The sequence below is a fragment of the Juglans regia genome, chromosome 8 (genome assembly GCF_001411555.2).
Source record: "Juglans regia cultivar Chandler chromosome 8, Walnut 2.0, whole genome shotgun sequence".
In the NCBI taxonomy this organism is placed as follows: Eukaryota; Viridiplantae; Streptophyta; class Magnoliopsida; order Fagales; family Juglandaceae; genus Juglans; species Juglans regia.
The window spans coordinates 9,282,673-9,303,053 of NC_049908.1; the positions used below are offsets into that span (position 1 = coordinate 9,282,673).

Consider the following 20,381-nt stretch of genomic DNA (forward strand, 5'->3'; position numbering starts at 1 on the left):
AGTCTGGCAGATTGTTATCCCTTAGAATCAGGGCCAGTTGTGTCTGTCGTAATTTCCTTAACAATAATAATAGAAAAGCATCAGACTATCAGCTCAAAATTTATCAACTCAAAAATTGACGTAAATAACAAAAATTTCAATTTTTTACCATTGAACTTCAACAAGATTTAATCACCAAAAGTATTGACCTAAATAACAATAACACTAACCTAAATCACCAAATGATCCATAAATACTAAAAACAATTTAAAAAAATAAGAAATAAAACCCTGCAAGAACTTCGATTTTTAACTATTGAACTTCAATGGGAATTAACAATAATAATATCATATATATACACAATTAACAATAATAATATCATATATATACACAATTATTTAGTGACGTGTTACTATTTAAAAAACAAACATGTTACATGGTTTGCCTACTATATTTATCTGTTATTCTATACAATTTTTTTTTTATATGTTTATGTATATGTGTGTATATATATATATATATATGTATGTATGTATGTATATGTATATGTCTTAATGGTTAATTGTCGTGTATATGGTTTGGTGTCTTCCAAGATTTTTAAAGCTGATTCTCTCTCCATCCAAGATTCTCTGCCGCTCTTGTTGCCCCATCCCGCGGTCGCTCTGCCCCCATGAGGCGGGGCAGATTATCCCATTTGCCGTTGCGGGGTGCGGGGGAACCTCACTCGCATATGGGCCTTCAAGTGGAGGCGAGGGTGGGATGGGGTGGAACCCCGCCCCATATATACCCCACCCCACTCCATTTGTAATATATATATATATATATATATAATTTATATATATTATATATAATACGCATTATATAAAAAGAAATACCCACCACGTTTTGATTATAGGTTAATACCCAATCGAAGAGCCCCCCATCTTCTCCCCCCCTCTCTCTCTCTCTCTCTCTGCTCGATTCTCGCCTCTCGGCTCTCTTCAATTCGTCGTTTGCCTCACCAATCATCATAGTCATCTCGAATCGCCGTCACCGTCGCAGATTTCCATCGCCGTCTCAACCTCAGCGCTGGGCGAATGTAAGTAGGGCCCAATGGCTCACTCCCGAATCTCTTCGTGAATCGCCCCATATATATATTATTATTATTAATATTTGTGGATGGAGATTGGAGGATGGAATTAAAGGAGAATGAGATTGTGAATTGTAGAGGATTTGATTGTGCATGTGGTTTTGTGAATTGCTTGATTGTGCTCAATGTACTGTGAAATTATGAATCATTAAATTGTTATAGAGATTGGAGGGTGGGGGGCAGACGGTTGGAAGTCCACCCCCGCACCCCCGTCAATGGACGGGGTACCTCGCCCTCACATGGACGAGGGCGAAGCCCGGGGGAAAAATCCCAACCACCGCCGCGGGGGCACGAGCGAGATAGGGGTGGCCCTGCCCTGTAGGGGCGGGTAGCAACCCTAAAGGATACTACTGTCTAACTCTTAATTTCTAAAATTTGCCCGTTGTTGAATTTTTGTTTTCTGTGATTGGATGCTGAAAAATGAAGTAAGGAAAATTTAACAAAATTTATGAAAGAGAAATTCTATTTGCAGTCTCCAAGTGAGGACTGCGTGTACAGACACATTGATATATTTCATTAAATGAAAATTATTATAATTTGAGAGAGATATTATTGTAAGAGAAATTCTATTTGCAGTTCTGAGTGGGGGACTGTGTGTGCAGTCCCATTGATAAATGAGGGTAAAAGAGAAAAAATAACATTTAAAAAAGATTATTATTGTAATTTTAAATTTTTTTTAAATATAATTGTATGGCTTGCATGAGCAGTCCCTATTTGGGGATTGTATGTAGACTAACTCCTATTGTAATTTTAAAAAACTTTTAAAGACAAAATTATTCAGGCTTGCATGAGCAGTCCCCAAATGGAGATTGTACGTAGCATTAATCTTTATGAAAATGCTATTTCGGATAGAAACACCCATTTCGACTGGAATGGACCGAAATGGTAAGAATTCTATCCAAAACGAAATGCCCCACGTAGCCATGATGGTTACTATCTCGGCCGAAACAAAACAATTTTTAAAACTTTTCTTAAGATTGTACAAATCATTTCTCAAAATAAAATAATAAAAAAAAAACAAAAAAAAAAAAAACAAAACACCACTCGGGCCTCCCACAATTAGAGCTGTGTGAACCATTCTGAATTGAAAAATTATCTTCTCAAATCAGTGTGTAAAGTATACATAGTAAAATACTTACAAGGTACAATTTGATTTAGAAGATAAATTTTAAAAATTTAATTTTATAAATCAAATCTTACCATTTAAATAATGTGAATATTATATTTTACACACTATCTTGAAAATAGAATAACTCTCCTCAATTAAGTCCATATATCTTAATTCAGGTCTCAATCTCAGTTAACATTTCAATTCTCTTTCTCAGATACTTTTTTATGGGTAAAAGAGATTTCATTGCAACTCACTGCAAACATATTGTCTCTATCTCTACACTTTCAAATTGAGTAGTGATATTTGTAATTTTAAAACGTAAGTCTTACGCACTCTCTTTAAAAATAAATAAATACGAAACCTATCAAAAAATTTATTTTTTTAATGGTGGATCTTTTTTTTTTTTCAAAGAGTATGCGAGACTTACACACTATATTTACCTTTAAAAATGTTCAAATAAAAAAATTTATAAAATATGTCAAAACTTTGCAGTACTCCACCATCCACCTGGTCTAACCTTCAAGAAGAGAAGTTTGGCATGCACGTCTTTCTCATATTTGAGAAATAATATTTGCAATCGTAGAACGCACAAGTGCCACGTAATTTTTTGAAAAAAAATGAATAAATATAAGACTCACATAAAAAAAAACTAATTTTTAATAATAGACTTTACTCTTTTTCAAAACGACTGTATGTAGCATTACTCTAAGCATATATATATATATATATATATATATATATATAGAAATCATATTTCCTTTTTCTTATAGAATATAGTCTACAATATTATACCTGAGGTCCTGAGTTACAGTCTCCATATATTCGGGAGGAAGCCAAACCATTCTCCCAAATCTGAGCTATAATTATGCTTTGAAATAGGAACTCGACAGAAAATCCGCAGCAAGAAAATAACTAAAATAGAATTTCAAGCATACCCAATGACCCATAAATGTTCAGTCATGACTCCTGGGAATAAGGCAACTCATTGCATGCAGCAGAGCACAACATGAACAGGAACCAAAGAGGAAAAAGCATAACATTTCCAAAAAGATAGCACTAGTGTAAAAGAATACATTTTCAAATAGATTGCATCAGTGTTTCTTCCCAGATTTTCTCTCTGCCAAAGAAATAATCGATACAATCAATTTCAAGGTAAAATACATGTAGCTCCAGCTGTACTTTACTGCATTAAAACCGTCGTGCCCTCCACAATCCAGAAATTGTAGACAAGTGCAAATAGTCTGTCTGCATAAACAATGCACCCTTCTCATACTTCCAAGGTCAATACAACGAGTCACCATCCATGAAGAAACTCTGAATTGAGCATACCTTATATACTTTTTGATGATCTATGGGACTGCTTCTATCTTTCTCTTCAGATTTTCCTCCAGTCCGCTAAGTGTACAACTAAACTCCTCAATGATAACGAAATGGCCAGCTCAAGACTCTTCAACAGAAGTATCAGCATGTCTTCAATAGAACTTGTATCATGGGCCCCTAAAATACAATAATCGGCATAACCTGATCACGCTGGCCGTGCTCCAAAGATTGTACAGCCATGGCTATGAAACTTGCTTACAATTTTATGTACTTAAACAAAAGCTTAAGACTCTTCCCTTGTGCCTTTCTTAAGTACTTTACCTTTTACAAACAAGGCCTAGAAAGGAGTATCTCTAATTAAGAATATATGGCAATGACCTTGTAGCTCGGGTGAAAACATTTAAAAAAAAATAAAAGGAAAAAAGGAAAAAAGAAAAAACGACTAGGGTGCAGAGAGCAGCTTATAACCACCAGGCTGCGGGAGAATTGCAGTATTTTAACGGGTGTCCTTACCAAAAGCGAGTTTTAATTCTGTAGATGCCAGCTAGTTTTCAGCAAAGTAAACTTTGAAAGCATATAACCTAACCCTACACAACCCACAATATAAAAGTTCCACCTACCATAACTTTTCAGATATTGTAGTTCTTTCAAGAGTGTGACCTGTGTTCCTCTAGTCAGTCCAATTAAATGATGATAAACTTGCACCTGTAGCCATCATAACGACAGTTTTTGGATGCCAAGACCGATTTTGATATAATCAAGCACCGGTTTCGACACCTATTTATCAGTTTTAGACTCTGCAAGAGTAATGGTAATCGGTTGCCATCCTGAGTGATGGGTAATAATCCATTTCTTCAAGGAAGTGACCATGTTCAATATCTGGAGTACATCACCCAAAGCAAGCTTTTCTAAGCATTCTTTCCTTAAAGTCAAAGCTGCTTCATATCTGCAGAAATCAAATAATTTGTCAGTTAGAATTTACTAATCCAGGAAACAAAGTAGCAACAGAATTATTAAACACCTCTACCTGCATTGAGAAGCCATCATGGCCAATCTGCCAGCTGAGGAAGCAAGAAAATTTTGTATACTATCCCATGTTTCTTTTGGGTACTGCATAGGATTACCACCGATAGGGTTCACACACTTCCATAATTTCTCATTTTTACTGACATACAACTGCACTGCACCTAGGTTCTGTTTCACTACCATATTTTGGTCGATCGCACTATCTAAGGCCTTTTTTACATCAGTATTGCGATGTTTCAGATCTCCACAACGTATGCAGTCAGTTATATTCGCTTCAGTAGGCATAATCTTTTCGATTTTCAGGGTGTTTAAGGCAAGCAGGATTACACCAATAAGGCCTTGCACATACTCAGAAGGTGGTGAACGCCCTCGAGATCCCCAGCCACCATTACTAGAAACACCATTTATAGGAGGAGATGCTGGTGGTCGATATCCAGAACCGCGGGGATACCTGTTGCTCATAGTATCACGATGAAATGTCGGGCCATGGCCCTTTTGTGTTACATTTACACGAGCAGGATATGGAGATTCAGTAGAGTTAGGCCTAAATTCTTCTCCACTTCGGTGTTGGCCATTAGGAGGATTTTGAGCATATCCGGGTGATTCAGGGATACTTAGACTACCCATATCAGGCATACTTGTGTGTCGAGCTGAAAAAAACCTGGGGCCATCAGGTCTAGGAGAAATTGGACGAAAACCACCCTGACTATGAGAATTTACAAGATGCAGATTCTCTAGTCCAAAAGGAGGTTGCATATGGGGGTTGTTTGGCCTCAAAGGAAGAGAATATTGATTTTGTGCAATACCTACGAAATTAATGCTATTACTCCCTGAACTTTCAGAACTGCCAGGAAACAAATCTGAAGTAGACCGACTTACAGAGACTACAGGCTCAATGAAACCAAAGAATTCATGTGGGGCTTTCTTAAACTGGTTGGGTTCTGTATGTTCCGGTTGGTAAGGGTAATCATTGTTTTTACTCTCTTGAGTTGAAGCTGGCACGCTTGAGGCCCATGACGTGCTTGACTGATTTATGGCTTTTCGACCATTCTTTCCCTTATTTTTGTTATCACCAGCCCTTTCACTACTGGAAGGCCTTTGATTTCCAGAAGAAAGGTTTTCAGAACTGCTAGTAGAGGTATAATGACCATTAGCGAACTGTGATGATTCAACACTCGAAAGTGGGTGTCCTCCGGCAGAGAGGCTGGTCCAAAGCCACACAGTCTTCGCTGCAGCAACAAGGGGTGCGGATGCTTTTTGCGGCTGTGCTAGAAGTATGTTATACCTCCTCATGCGCAGTTGATGAAGCGCATTAGAGAAATCTCTGTCTCCCGAAATTAGCATAAAGTTTGCAGGGGCAGGGTTGTCTACTGCCCAGAACAGCATATCGACTAATATCTTCTTGTCACTAGCATCTTTCACACCTGTAACATACCTTGACGTGTCAATGAGAACATATACACATTCAAACATCATCACAATCTTACCTTCTAGTTCATTAAACATGCTACTCAAGAAAGTATATATATTTTCAACAGGTTTGCAAGAGTTGGAAGTGCAGTTAAACAAATTTTCTAAAACAATAATTGCACAGAGAATGAGTTCCAGAAAGAAATAAAAAGACTGCACGTAATTGATGCCTACTAATTAAAATTAGTTCTCACATAAATAATAATGCATACTTGATCGTCTATGACTTCAACCTTCATTGAGCACAGCTAAAAAAAAAAAACAATTTCTTATAAATGTTAACCACAAAATAAAAAATCGTTGAAAAGAAAAGAATCCAAGATCATCGTCACGCCCGAACACAAAATCTCCGCTTTAATTTGCAAAACTAGGGTTATTCTTAGATGAATTGGATGTGCAGTAAGGAATCATCGATAAGGCGATAATCTAACATAACATGAGATTTAAGGATCAACAAGTTGAGTTAAAAGCTAAACCAGTATACACATAGCTACATCAATCGATAACAAAGAGGCAGAAATGCTAGTTTTGCATAATTGGCACGGAATAAACCAGGCGTGTATTTGATTTTGAACTCAAAAGTCAAAAGGAAGAAATAAACCAAATTCTCACAAGAAAAATTAGTCGGAAGAAATGATAAGTCCATGCGACACTCAGAAAATCCAGATCGGAAATTATTTGAAGGACGACCGTCCTCCTCCACAATCAGAATCAGAATGGGGGAAGAGGATACGCAACATATTTTAAGGTGGGGGGGAAGAAAGATGTACCAGCGGGGACGTGGTTGAGGGCGATGCCGGTGCTGGAGAGGGCTTGTTGGACAGATACAGGGATCCCATTGGTGTCGCCATAGGCGGAGATGGAGACGGGACCACAGTAATTCATCTTGGCGAGCGCGGAGCTGATGTTCTGGGCAATCGCGTACGCGTCGCTGCCCTTGGGAACTTGGCAGTTCTCTATGTCCCACCACACAGACGTCTTGGCCTTGACGTACTGCGCCTCCGCCAACGCTGGGGACGACAGCGTTGAACCGAGTCCGCCTCCGTTTACATCTCCGACCATTCTCAACTCAGGTCAGGGAGCCGCACACAAAATAGCATAAACCGCCTCTTCTTCTTCTTCTTCTTCTTCTTCTTCTTGTCGTGTATCGGCGCTCTTTCTGTTTCTGGGTGTTTCTGCAAGCTAAACTGCTGTCAAGTGTCTTTCACTTTGGGGGTGCGGACCGTGGTGTGGGCAAAGACAATATACACCATGGGCGGGGCCCACGCGAAGACTCCACTTCTTCCGCTCGTAATTTGTAATGGAATTAGACCAAAAAAAAAAAAAATCATCTTTGCAGATTGTTTTAAAAATTTATATATATATATATATATATATATATTTGCAGATGAAAAATGATAGAATTTAATTTATAAATAATTTTATAAAATCAATTTTTCTTATAAATTAATTAAGATTGCAAATCAAATTTTGTCACAATCTACAAATAAAATCTTATTGGTTTGAAATGAACAATTTAAAATATGATAAATGACTTAACTACAAAGAAATTTCGAAAAATAAATCTACAAATCGGCGTGGTTTAAAATAGTACATTAGATTATAAAATTATTTTTATTGTAAAATAAATCTAATAAATTATATAAAATTGTGTTAGTTTGTGGCTTTACAACACATTTATATTCTGAATTGTATTTTTTTTTTCCTATATTTTCTGTTGACTTAGAATCTATTGAGTTAAAACTGTTCGGTAAATAATGGTAACCCTTGCCTTTTTCTTCTAAAGAAACTATAATATTGGAAATGTTTGACTATAAATGGTAGTGCTTGTTTTTAGTGGCCGATTTATTCCATCCCAACATGGGTTTTTTTTTTTCAATCTTCCATTTCCATTCTTTAGGATTATTTAACTCTCTCTCTCTCTCTCTCTCTCTCTGGTTTAGCTGTATTTAACTTTAAATATGAACTTGTCACATGTTCATAGGAAGTTTCCTCCAACCCAATTCGGAAGTAAACTGTGTCCGTATACAAAATAGTATTCTCTAACCCATATTCGAAGTAAAGAACTAATCAGGGGGAGAAAAATGGTCATTGCACCTATCTTCTCTTTGTCTCATTTCATTTTTCCTCTAGATTTCCACATCCGAGGCAATAAAATTTGGTTGACCTGGAAAGAAAATCCACATCCCACACGTCTGTTCCTTTCCCTTTTTCCTCCATACCAAACAAGAAAAAATGAGTCATTCTGGTCCACTCTCCATTTTCCTTCCATCTGTCTTCATTTTTCTCCTATATGACATAACACAACCAATAAATCACTCCTTGACTACTTCCTCAGACTGAGTCTTTACATTAAATCAGTATAGCCTCCTATATATGCTCCTTGCTATTCTTCCTCTGCTTCTAAGATGTATGGCTACTAAGCTGGCTTCTCCCAAGATGTGACAGTTTCGAGGGAGGAATTAAAGTAGCTTCTTCATCCACTTCTGAACCGGGAATAGAAGCATTCCATCCAATCCTTCCACCGTTGTTGTTGTTTACATCGTCATCGGGGACATATACATCAGATTCTTTCCTCTCCATCTTAAACTCCTGCAAAGTTTGGAAACAATAAGAACATAATAAGATCATTATTTAGCATACTATAAGCAATCATTCCAGAACTGGCACAAGAGAATTACATCTTCCTTAGATTTTTTTCAAGTCTTTCTTAGTGGTCTTTCCTAGTTTGTATCAAAACATAAAATAACTGCAGTTCCACAACTTCAACTGCCTCTTTTAAAGGAGCTTCCCGACATAAAAACAGTTCAATCAAATAGCTACAGATCCAAAGTGGACGCTAAATTGGAGGTAGGTGGCTTAAGATTAAGTGCTAATAAATACCTTCATAACATGAAGAATGCATAAGATTGAAAGGTTACTTGTAACGACAGAAATCAGATTTTCAGATGTTGGGGAATGCTTTTTGAAAATCGAGAGAAAGTTATCAACTAAAACAAATATTATGAGAGTAGCACAGAATAAATATTAACCTTTACTGCTCTATCTGGGAGACTTTCAGGAGGAAATTGAGATGCACGAGAATCTCTGACCTTCAAGTAATTATAAATGATGACACCACAGAGAGCTGCAGAAAGACGAAAATTAATTTCATAGTTGTCAATTTAAGCCCCAGCTAGAAAGTTTTAGTGCATGTTTGAGATTGCGGTGGGAAATATAGCTTATAACTTTAGGGCTTATAACTTTTAGTTTAAATAATAAGTTCTATTATTAAAAAGTCATATACTGTTTGGTAACCATATGTTTAAAGTACTTTTAAACATGTTACATTTGTTTGGAGACAAATTAAAAAAGTGTTTTTTGATGTAGAAATGATGATCGTTTGATTTTTTAAAGATTATGATCATATCCTTAAAAGTTTAAAAAGTTGTAATTATTTGAAAAGTTGTATGGATATTTTTGCCTATTGACAGTCTTTTTAAAATTTGAACTACATTCCGGATTATCCGGAAAAGCACGTTTGAGGAAAACATACTTTTTAGCCTATTTGAGATTTTTTATAAAAATTACTTTAATATATAACATCCAAACAACTTAATTTTTTCTGTTAAAGAGCTTTTAAGTCTATTTAAGCATTTTTTAAGACTCCTAACGCAATCCCAAACAGGCCCTTAAAGTTGAAACTAATAACAGAACAAAAATATACCTATCGCATAACCAATTATATTGAGACTAGTAATCATAGACTCGGGAAATAGAGCAGTTGAAAGGGCAATGAGTATCCAGTCTTTCAATACTCCCGCAACACGGATAGTTACAGCTCCAGTTCTACCAATTACTAAGAAAATTGAGAAGTTCAAAGCTAGAGCACAAAGTGCGTTTGAGAAGAATATCCAAAAATTGAACTGAAGCTGTGAAACTTCCATTACAGGCTTCTCCAGAAAATACCAAGGAACAAACAAAAAGATAAAGCTGCACATGATAATGGGTGAGAATAAGCAATTTATCCGAACAGCATAAAGACACAATTCACATATCGCAAATCAATTAACTTATCAGGAATTATATCCACAGTTGCTTGAGTTGGCTTTCATCAGTTTGAATAAAAAATATGCAGACCAAAGAAAAATGCATGAGGGCAAAATTTATGGGGGTGTCCCAAAAAATGTTGAATCATGTCGTTCTCAATAAAATAGTGAAGTCTTAGATGGTAAGTGGAAGAGATCAAGACCACATAAGATAAGACACTATCAATAAACAATTAAAAAATGTATAAAAAAAAGGTAACAAAAATGAAAGAACAGAAAATCCAATAATAATTCAGCATAATAACTATTTCTGGACCGGGAAATACACAGATTTAAATGAGTGATATAAGATGAACAGAAAATAGGAGGGCCAATAATGAGAAATAAGCAGTTAGGGGGTGTGGGATTGCCATGATGATGTAATAAAGATTAAGGGAGAAGAACACTTTTCACTATCAAATTATTAGGAGTTTTGCACTTAGCACCCAAACTACCAAAACTGACACACTGCACCCTCCAACTACCAAAACTTACACGATGCACCCTCATTTAAACTTGACCATTAAGACGGATGAAACATATGTGACATGGCATAATTATACTAGTCGTATCTTAATGGAGGGTGAAAAGTGTCAGTTCTTGGAAGTTTGAGTGTAATGTATCAGGTTTGGTAGTTTGGGTTCAAAGTGCGAAATTCCTAATAGCTTGAGGGTGCAAAGTGTATTTCTCCTGAAGATTAAAGAATATAGTTTTTGACTAAAATGAATTGCAAAAAAGAGGATTCACGAATCCCCAGTTAGTTAATGTTTAAGGCCTAAAAGGGTTTGAGTTATTTATGGATCAGAACCACCTAATAAGCACCATTCATGATTGAATTAAAAGGATAAACTCACAAATAGAACTACTATTTAAAGTTCGCGATATGTGAGAATAGAGGTACAAGCCCCAAATAGACAAGTCTCACGCAAGCCTTTGTAAAAAAGTGGACCCCACTTTAAAAAAGTGTAAAAAAAACTATTCTTTATTAGTGGGATCTATTTTTTTACAAAGGGCTTGCATGAAACTTGTCTATTTGGGACTTATACCTAGCATTTACTCGTGAGAATAAGATACCTGCAAGGTGCTATGTAATATAAGCTGGTGATAGGATTTAGAGTTAAGCCCTTTCTTTGAAGAAGAACTTGTGTTAAGACAAGCCTGAGAGCCTCACCAAACATGCCCATGGCTTGATAAGCTGTACCCAGCAAATTAAAATGAATTTCCCCATATGAAGAAACGACAACTCCAACACTGACCAGCAGCATGTTCAAGAACACATCAAACCTTAATTTTTCAGTGCCACAGACAACTGCTGTGAGGAATGTCGCCACTGGCACTGTCAAATCAAAATTTTAAGTAGTGTTTAGCCATTTAGTAGTTTCCCAAGACAAACCCACAAAATAATAACATACTCAGGGCTTTAAGCATCTGGATGAAGGCCACGGAAATGTACAGATAAGCAGTGTTGCCAAACCTGTAAAGATACAGAAAATGGATCAATGACTAGGAATACATAAACTAACATGTCAAAACCCATGTGAAATACATGCCATTGTGAATATGGAAATCACACGTTACAGATTCAGAGCATTGCTAATTTTGATAAATCTACATAATAATGAGGCAATAGCATGTGACATGTGTGAAAATCACAAGCACATTAAGGGATAAAAGTAATAAAATAACTGCTAAAAACCTAACAGGAATGCATCTAACACCCTTACTAGCAACCATAATCAATTATCTTAATGTTAGAAAAATATATATATTGATAATTAAGATGTTCGGCCCAATAAACATGGAATATGGATATCAGTAACAGCATGATAAAAGATGTGTTTCCCATCCCACAATATCTAAAAAGTGATGGAATCATTTCCACAACTGAAATCAACTCACTAAGCCCTGCTCCCAAATAGATTGGAGTTAATGAAAGTGAATTCAAAGATTTTGAAATCAACATACTAAAACTGAGGAGCGCCAATATGATATGAGCCTTTATGCATATGGATACAAATACTCAAATGAAGCACCATAAACAACAATGTTTGCAGTACAGGAGAAATAGGTAGCAACATTCATGGTTGGGACACATAAATTACTTACCATAAACTAGATGCAAAGAAAGCACTTATAGGAATGACACATGTTGCATATCTGCAGAGCCAAGATGATCATTAAAGAGCATGAAGTTTTGATAATACAAAATCAAAAGCGAATGTAACAAGCTTACATTTTGAATGTCATTTTAATAGGTGAAACAACCTGCACCAATTAAAAATATTAAACTGTTTGGCCAACACAAAGTAGTATACAGGAAAAAGAATACGGGACAGAAAAGAACAAGGTGTGTGTATGTGTGTGTGTGTGTGTGTGTGTGTGAGAGAGAGAGAGAGAGAGAGGATGATACAAGCATTTCAGAAAGTTGGAACAGAAACTTTTCATATTCATTTTATCTACTCACAGCCCCCCTATAAATTTATATCTTTTAGGTGGTGCCAGATCAAGTTTTTTGTTTAGTAGTATATTTTCCAGTTTTCATTTCTTCTCATGTCTAAAGCAAACTCTACCTATAATCTCATACCAATTTAAAAACCTAAGAGAAGAGAAGAAAAAAGTTAAAGAAAAAAAGTTCTAGAAAGAACCAACAGTATAAGCCAGCACTAAAGCCAACTTGACTCAACTAACAGTTGATCCCATCTAATTGGGGTAAAAAACATGTTTTGAGATTTAGTTTACACAACTGTTGTTCATTGAAGCCAGATCATTGTTAAAAACAAGAACTTGTACAAGTATCATCCTTTTTTATGCAAGACTTTTTTTTTTTGATAAGTAAAATAAGTATATATTCATCCAAACAAGTGTCAATTACAGACATAAGTTCTAATGCTCCCATCCTAATTAGGTGGGAGCATTAGAAACTAAAAACTCATGAAATTCCATGCCATTAAAGTCCACAGAATTAGCTCAAGTACATAGGGTCCTAAAAAATAACATTTTTAGCTCCGCTATTGATCTCTCTGTCTTCAAAAATCCTCTCATTGCGCTCCTGCCATAAGCACCACATAATACAGTTAGGAATCATCTTCCAAACCGTTTTGATCTATCGCACTCCTCGAATTGAGGTCCAACAGGCCAAAGCATCCATCACAGTTTCTGGCATAACCCACGCTAAATCTATTCTGTTAAACACCGCATCCCAAATAGTCCTGGCTACCTCACAATGTAAAAGTAAATTATCCACCGATTCACCCCCTCTTTTACACATACAACACCAGTCTGCTATGATTATGCTTCTTTTTCTCAGATTATCCGTAGTAAGAATCTTCCCCAGAGCCGCTGTCCACACAAAGAAAGAAGCTTTGAGAGGAGCCTTATTGCTCCAAAGCTTTCTCCATGGAAATTGTCTGTCAGGAACTTGTGTGAGTACCTTGTAAAAGGAGCTAACAGTGAAGACCCCTTTCCTTGTTAGACTCCACCACAAATCATCTGTATGCTGGGTATTTGGGCGACAAGAGTACAAAAGACTATAAAAATCTACAAAACTCCCCATCTCCCAGTCATGTGCTGCCCGAATGAAATTGATATTCCATTGGATGTTTCTACCTACAACTTCCATTACCTCCGCCACCATGGCATCTTTAGCATTTACAATCGCGAAAAGTGTAGGAAACAAGTCTTGTAGAGTACTATTGGTACACCAAACATCCTTCCAAAATCTAATCTTTGAACCTGTACCCAATTGCAATCTTGTATGTTGATGGAAAACCACCCATCCTCTTCTAATGTGTTTCCATAGCCCCCTTCCAGCGGCCCCTCGAACTTCTCTAGTACACCAACCCCCCTCAAGACCACCGTATTTGTTCTCAATCACAGTCTTCCATAAGGCAGCCGGTTCCTTGATATACTGCCACAACCATTTGCCAAGTAGTGCCCAATTGAACATCCTCAAATTTCTAATACCCAAACCACCATTGGAAATAGGACGACACACAATTTCCACTTGACTAAATGGAATTTGAACTCTTCACCTAGACCCCCCCACAAAAAGTTTCTTTGTATCTTCTCAAGACGTCCCGCCACACTTGCCGGTATAACGAATAAGGATAAGAAGTAAGTGGGTAGATTAGAAAGCGTACTTTTAATAAGCGTAATCCGGCCCCCTTTTGACAAATACATTCTCTTCCAACCTGCCAATCTTCTCTCTACTTTTTCAATCACAGTATCCCAAATAGAAAGCGCCCTCGAGGCTATACCCAATGGTAATCCCAAATAGTTCATAGGGAGAGACCCTATCTTACAACCCAGTGTACCAACCAACACCCTCAAATTTTGAACTTCTCCAATAGACACCAACTCAGATTTATCATAATTCACTTTTAAACCAGACACTGCTTCAAAACAAAGCAGCAATGCTACAATAACAAAAAGTAATGGAGATAATGGATCCCCTTGTCTCAAGCCACGAGAGCTCAGGAAGAAACCCTCTGGACTGTCGTTGATTAACACAGAGAATCTTGCCGTGGAAATACACCATCTGATCCATGACCTCCATTTTTCTCCAAATCCACACCTACCCAGTAGATATAGAAGAAAATCCCAATTAACATGATCATATGCCTTCTTCATATCTAGCTTGCACATAAGCCCTGAGCTACCAGCCTTCAAACGACTGTCCAGACACTCGTTAGCAATTAGAGCCGCATCAAGTATTTGTCTACCCTTCACAAAGGCATTTTGGGGCTTAGTAACGATCTGTCCCAAGACCCCACTCAGACGATTAGCGAGTACTTTTAATCTAAGAATTAAGGATCGAGAAGTTTTCATTCATGAGATGAACATTGAATTCCAGTGCAGTACGATGGTAATGAAAGCAAGAAAGTACATACTACATTCTTGATCTCACGCATTGAAGGAAGAGTTGTTCTGTGATTCTTATATCCATTAGCCTACTCATGGTCATGGTGAGTCTATCACACATAGGAAGGATAAACACAAGGGATGGTGTATATTCTCAAACTTTATCAGATTTGAGCTGGGTGGCAGGATTAGGATTGGGTTTTGGCATAATGTTTGGTGCGGCAATAAGACATTGAAGGTTCTTTCCCATAGTTGTTTAAAATTTCTTGATACTTTCCCCTTCTGGGGGCGGGCAAAATCCACCCAATAGAATCAAGTCGCACCTCTACTCATGTCTGATGTGATGCTTGTGCGGGAAACGAAATGCACAGAAGTTTGAAAACTGTGAGAAGACAGTGGGAGAATTAAAATCCCTAGTGTTAAAAATGCTTCTGTATGGATGATGGCTCAGAGTAACAGTGGCCTCCCTAGTTATATTGACTCCATGTCTTTTTCTATGATATCTCCCTAATTGGATGCTTTCTCTTAAATACGCCTTGTGTACTTGGGTGGCACCTCTATGCGCTCTTAGGTTGTGTTTGGATTTGTAAGTCATCTCAGCTTATCTCAGCTCATCTCTCATCTCAACTCATCTTACTATTATTCATTACTATTCAGCAACTTTAACTCATAAATCTCACTATTATTCACAACTCATCTCATTACTATTCACAATCCATCTCAACTCATCTCAACTCATCTCAAGTCATCTTCGAATCCAAACGTCTCCTTAATAAACTCGACCTACTTATCAAAAAACACTTCACCAAATTTTCTTTCTTTTCTCTGTATATTAACTTCAAATATCTTCATAATCATTAAAAAACAAAAAATTATAAACTTACAACCCTTTTACAACTCTATTTCAGATGGAGTGTAGTTATGTAAATTTGAAATTATTTTTAATGAAATAGCAAAATTGTATTAGCTGATTATAAAATGAGTTGTAAAAAAGTTATAAAAGAGTTGTCATTGTATCATTACCCAAAAAAAATACGGTTGATAGTAGCAATCCCAGAGAAGAGAAGATCCAAGAAAGGGAAGGCTTCACAAGTTTGAACATCATACCTTGAAAATACGGATGAGAACGAATGCAACAGCGCCAGAAAATCCCATATGAATCATAGTGAGGGTTATTGGATATGGAAAATTGAAGTACTTTGTCGAGAGGACCCACTGCATGAATGAAACGAAGTTAATGGTCATTATTTAATCTAGCAGATGGAAAATCTGAATCAAAATATAAAACAAAACAAGAGATGAAAAACAACTCTGGATAGTGTGAGAGATATAATGAGGATGCTTTACCTTGTTGTACAAAATAACCCCTGATGAAAGCAAGATGTAAACTAGAAGGTAAATATAGGTCAACAAATGCTGCCTGCTGATCATCGTGGCCGGAATGCGAGTCCCACAAAAACCCTTCAACAAAAAACTCCTTGCTCGCCAAGCAGCATAAAAAAACACAAGCTTTCCTAACAAAAAATTAGGCTATGCAACACATACAGATCGGTGTAAATATCCCTTTTGAAGCAAGGTTCCCCTGTTCACCAGCATTTGCCAACACGCCAATTTGAAACAAATCTTATCACTGAGATTTCAACATCAACATCACCAAAAACGATAAAAGAATGACATGAGTGACCATTATATCGTACGGTCCAGCATAAATGGCAACCGCAAAACAAGTTTTTAAATTCATTAAAAGAGGGCAAGTTCTGCAAAACAATTCTTCAGAAATTTATTCAAAGCAACCGAGCATCTCGGTTGGTATATGACTATCAGCAAGACATTTCTAAACATTACATTTTTGTTGCTTTCGCAAACCAAATCTCAACTAAATCACTAAACGTCGACACAGATCCAAATGGATGTTAACCCCATTATCTTCGACATGGAAAAACTGGAACACAGGAAAGAAAGAAAAAAAAAAAGGCTTACACCCTTTATAGGCTGAACCATAATGAATATTGATAGATGTACTAAAGATCCCTGTTTTTTTATTGCAGGGACAAACAACTCCATTTGTGTCAAATTGAAAGCAGGAAAATAGATCCCAACAGAAACTTCTGCACAAGTGTACTCACACAGTGGCAACTGCGAACCTGATTTGAAAGAGACAATGGCGGAATTCGCCAAGAGTCCAAGAGACTGAAGAACCTACAGACTGAGATTCAGAATCATCGGGCCTTGACTTGTATAAATTCAACTCCAAGTCTCGAATCAGGTTCTTATGATTAATGAATCAAATTTAAATAAGAATTCATAGTCTTATTTTAGTTTAATTCTTATACATTCGCCAAATCTTTACAACTTTGTATTCGCTATTATTTTAACATTTGTATTCACTATTTATCACTATCTTAATATATATATATATATATAACATAAAAATCAAAATAAAATTATGGTCGACTGTTTTATGTCTTAATGAGGTGCTACGCATACAAATAAATTACATAAAAATAAATATATAAATTAACGTGATTTTATATAATCTATTAAATATATTTTTTAATAAAAATAAATTTACAATCTACAATTTTTGTATAATTTTTTTGACTAAATTATTTCTCTTTCTTAATTTGTCAAAAGACTTTTATAATCTTATGATAACTTACAGCACACGTGACATCTGTTGATCATATAAATGAGTAATTTTTTTTTTTAAATAGACTTCATTCATTCATGAAAATAAAGTTATAATTGTGACCTGATACATATAAGGAAAATCCCAGATTACAAGCTAACTACTCACTGTTGAGACTCTACCAGTACACAAATTCATTTATGACTAATATGATCTTAACTTCTATAACTCTCTACAGACACCTGTCTAAGAGACTACGCTCTGCCTAAAGCAGAGATTTCAAACCCCACCTCCAGAGGATGAGAAGATTTTCACTCTATGGACAAAATGTCCAAGAGACTATTTCTTTTTTATTTTTACCTAAATAAAAGGAAATAACAATAAACATAAAGATAGATGTGAAAATGACGAATTACAACTGTAGATTTCAAAATTTTAGCTTAAAGGAAAGCAAAATACAAGAAACAAAGAAACTGTGGTGGCGCATGAGAGACACGCGCCATGCGCCACGTGCTACGCTTGGAGTGTGGCGGCCAGTTAAGTCTGAAGAAACTGAGGTTCCTGGTCCCAGAAACGCCGCGCGTGGCGGCAGTAGAAGCTTCCTAGTGCTGTGGTGCGTGGATCTCACGCTCTGTTATGCCCCGTGCCTGTGACTCCCCTGCCGCTCCATTCGACGAAAGCCTTTGACCGTCTGAAGGATCGGCAGCCTGGGAATCCTGCGGAGGGGCGCGCTATGGTCGCTGGGCTTCAAAAAATAGTAGAACGGCGTTTCGCCATACTTTGGACGGAAAAATAAACAAAAACTGAAAAATAAAGGACTACATACAATCTCTGGTCTAACCAGATGGGAGGAGGGAGGGAAGAGCTGAAACTTCACCCCTTGGGTTGGGTTTTTGCTAGGGAGGCTCTTTGGAAAAAAAAAAAAAAAAGGAGAGAGAGCTTTCGGCTAGAGTTTGTAATAATTTGCCGACAAAATTGTAAATGAGTGTTTATAATTTCATAAAAAATTTGGGGAGGGGGGCATTTATGTATAAATTAAAGAGAACATACAATTGAACTATAAAATCAATTAGGGGCTAATTTCATCTCATCTAATAATTATAATTTTTTTAAATTTCTAAATAAAATATAATAAACAATTCAACATTTTCAAATTTTAAAATAAAAATTATATTCTAACAATATTTTATTTAACTCTTATCTTATCTTATCTTATTTGTGTAACCAACTACTGATGAATCAGAAGAGAATTGGACAAAATATGAGCAAATTATTGAAGACAATAGAACCATGCTTGTTTGAAAACCTAATGGGAGAGCTAATTTTATATATAGGGAAGCAAATGTTGTGTCTCACAGTTTAGCCAAGTTTGCTTTTATCATGTGAATGTGAAAGTGTTTGGATGGAGGATATTCAATTGTCTCTTATGAGTGTTATTATGACTGATAAAGTATTTAATGTTTGCTAATCAATGATCAAAGCTATGCAGATTTAAATATTTATATATATATATATATATATATATATCTCAAACCACATATAATTGTTACCATTAGTTTTACCATCATCTTCTCACCATCTAATTATGTGATATTAAATTATTAGAGACTATTTACTATGTTTCATTTATAAATCAATTATTTGATGTAAAGTCAAAGATGTCGAGAGACTGATAATAAAATAAATGATAAACTTATTTTTTCTTAAGTAAATATTTAAACTATGAGCGGAAAGATCCACACTTTGAAACTTTTTGTTACGAATTATTGAATCAAATCCAAAATTATACGATATAACGATGATATTACCCTTCGTTTTTAATAGAATTAACATGAGTATCGTATAATATTTTTTTAAGCAAAGGAATTTATTTATAATTTTGTTATAGGAATAACATTCTATTTCCACTCCGATCAATTGTAATAAATTTTAGTTATTTAAATGTCCACGAGTTTCTTGTATAAGTTGTTAATACTTTTGTATATATATATATATATCCTTATATATGCTCAATTGTAAATATATATTTAATTCTAAGTAGAGGTAATTAATTAGCATGATAAACGAGGATAATATCCTATAATTCAAGACTTCAATCTAACTCATGGGATGGCTCGTATTAAGAAAATCTCTTTAGGATGAGGGGGACGAGTTATAATTTGTAATTATATGTTAGCAAGAGACTATAAGAAATAAGAATAATAATTTAGATATAATCCTTTTTTTTTTTTTTTTTAACAAACAAACGTAAGAGAGCAAAGAGTAACAAAGATTTATGGCAGATAGTAGTAAAGGATGATATCAATACAAAGAAGACTGGAGGAATGTTAGATATAATTTTAAGTTATACAAGTATTGCATAGATCATTTGTAGAAAAAATAGTTCCCACTAGAAAAATTAAATTTTTTAAAATTTTTTCAAAGAGTGAATTGTTTTTTAACATGACTATGCGAGATTTGTATAATTATATTTGAGTAATAGTACATGCAGTCGTGAAGTGCACAAGCGTCATGCAGTCGCTTTGAAAAAGGGTGTGTGGTCTACTATTAAAAAATTAATTTTTTTTTACATATGAATTCCATATATATTCATTTTTTTTAAATAATTATGTGGCACTTATGCATTCCCGACTGTAATTATATTTTCTCATTTTGTTTAGGACTTTTACAAATTATTACTCGATAAAGAGTTCTGAACTATGGGGTCAAGGGCTACAATTCTTTAGAACTGATGTAGCAACTCGTGGCAATTTTAGAAACCTGGGCAGAGGACCATTTTTTAACAGCATT

General features: G+C 35.7%; 2 protein-coding genes across 8 annotated transcripts; both read right to left on the bottom strand.

Moving 5' to 3' along the window:
• Positions 1-3,276: 3,276 nt before the first annotated feature.
• Positions 3,277-7,256, bottom strand: LOC109000479. Of its 3 annotated transcripts, none has more exons than XR_001997721.2 (4): positions 6,806-7,256; positions 4,567-5,989; positions 4,160-4,485; positions 3,277-3,716 (listed from the first exon to the last, which is right to left on the bottom strand). XR_001997721.2 is itself a non-coding variant. In XM_018977353.2 (3 exons), exons 1-3 carry the CDS (start codon positions 7,095-7,097, stop codon positions 4,317-4,319), a joined length of 1,884 nt encoding a protein of 627 aa, XP_018832898.1. In that variant the 5' UTR covers positions 7,098-7,256; the 3' UTR covers positions 3,277-4,316. The 3 variants fall into 3 exon arrangements, 1 of the variants encoding a protein (XP_018832898.1); XR_001997722.2 differs by having other exon boundaries at positions 3,277-3,464; positions 3,549-4,485; XM_018977353.2 differs by having other exon boundaries at positions 3,277-4,485.
• An 852-nt stretch (positions 7,257-8,108) lies between these two features.
• LOC109000477 (probable sugar phosphate/phosphate translocator At3g17430) lies at positions 8,109-17,280 on the bottom strand. Of its 5 annotated transcripts, none has more exons than XM_018977352.2 (10): positions 17,107-17,280; positions 16,310-16,544; positions 16,070-16,177; positions 12,336-12,367; positions 12,209-12,259; positions 11,515-11,576; positions 11,177-11,438; positions 9,742-10,007; positions 9,068-9,162; positions 8,109-8,627 (listed from the first exon to the last, which is right to left on the bottom strand). In XM_018977352.2, the coding sequence occupies exons 2-10, from the start codon at positions 16,391-16,393 to the stop codon at positions 8,439-8,441; spliced, it is 1,149 nt and encodes a 382-aa protein (XP_018832897.1). In that variant the 5' UTR covers positions 16,394-16,544; positions 17,107-17,280; the 3' UTR covers positions 8,109-8,438. The 5 variants fall into 5 exon arrangements, with proteins under 5 accessions (XP_018832897.1, XP_018832895.1, XP_018832896.1 ...); XM_018977350.2 differs by having other exon boundaries at positions 16,310-16,592; XM_018977351.2 differs by having other exon boundaries at positions 17,089-17,280.
• Between the last annotated feature and the right edge of the window lie 3,101 nt (positions 17,281-20,381).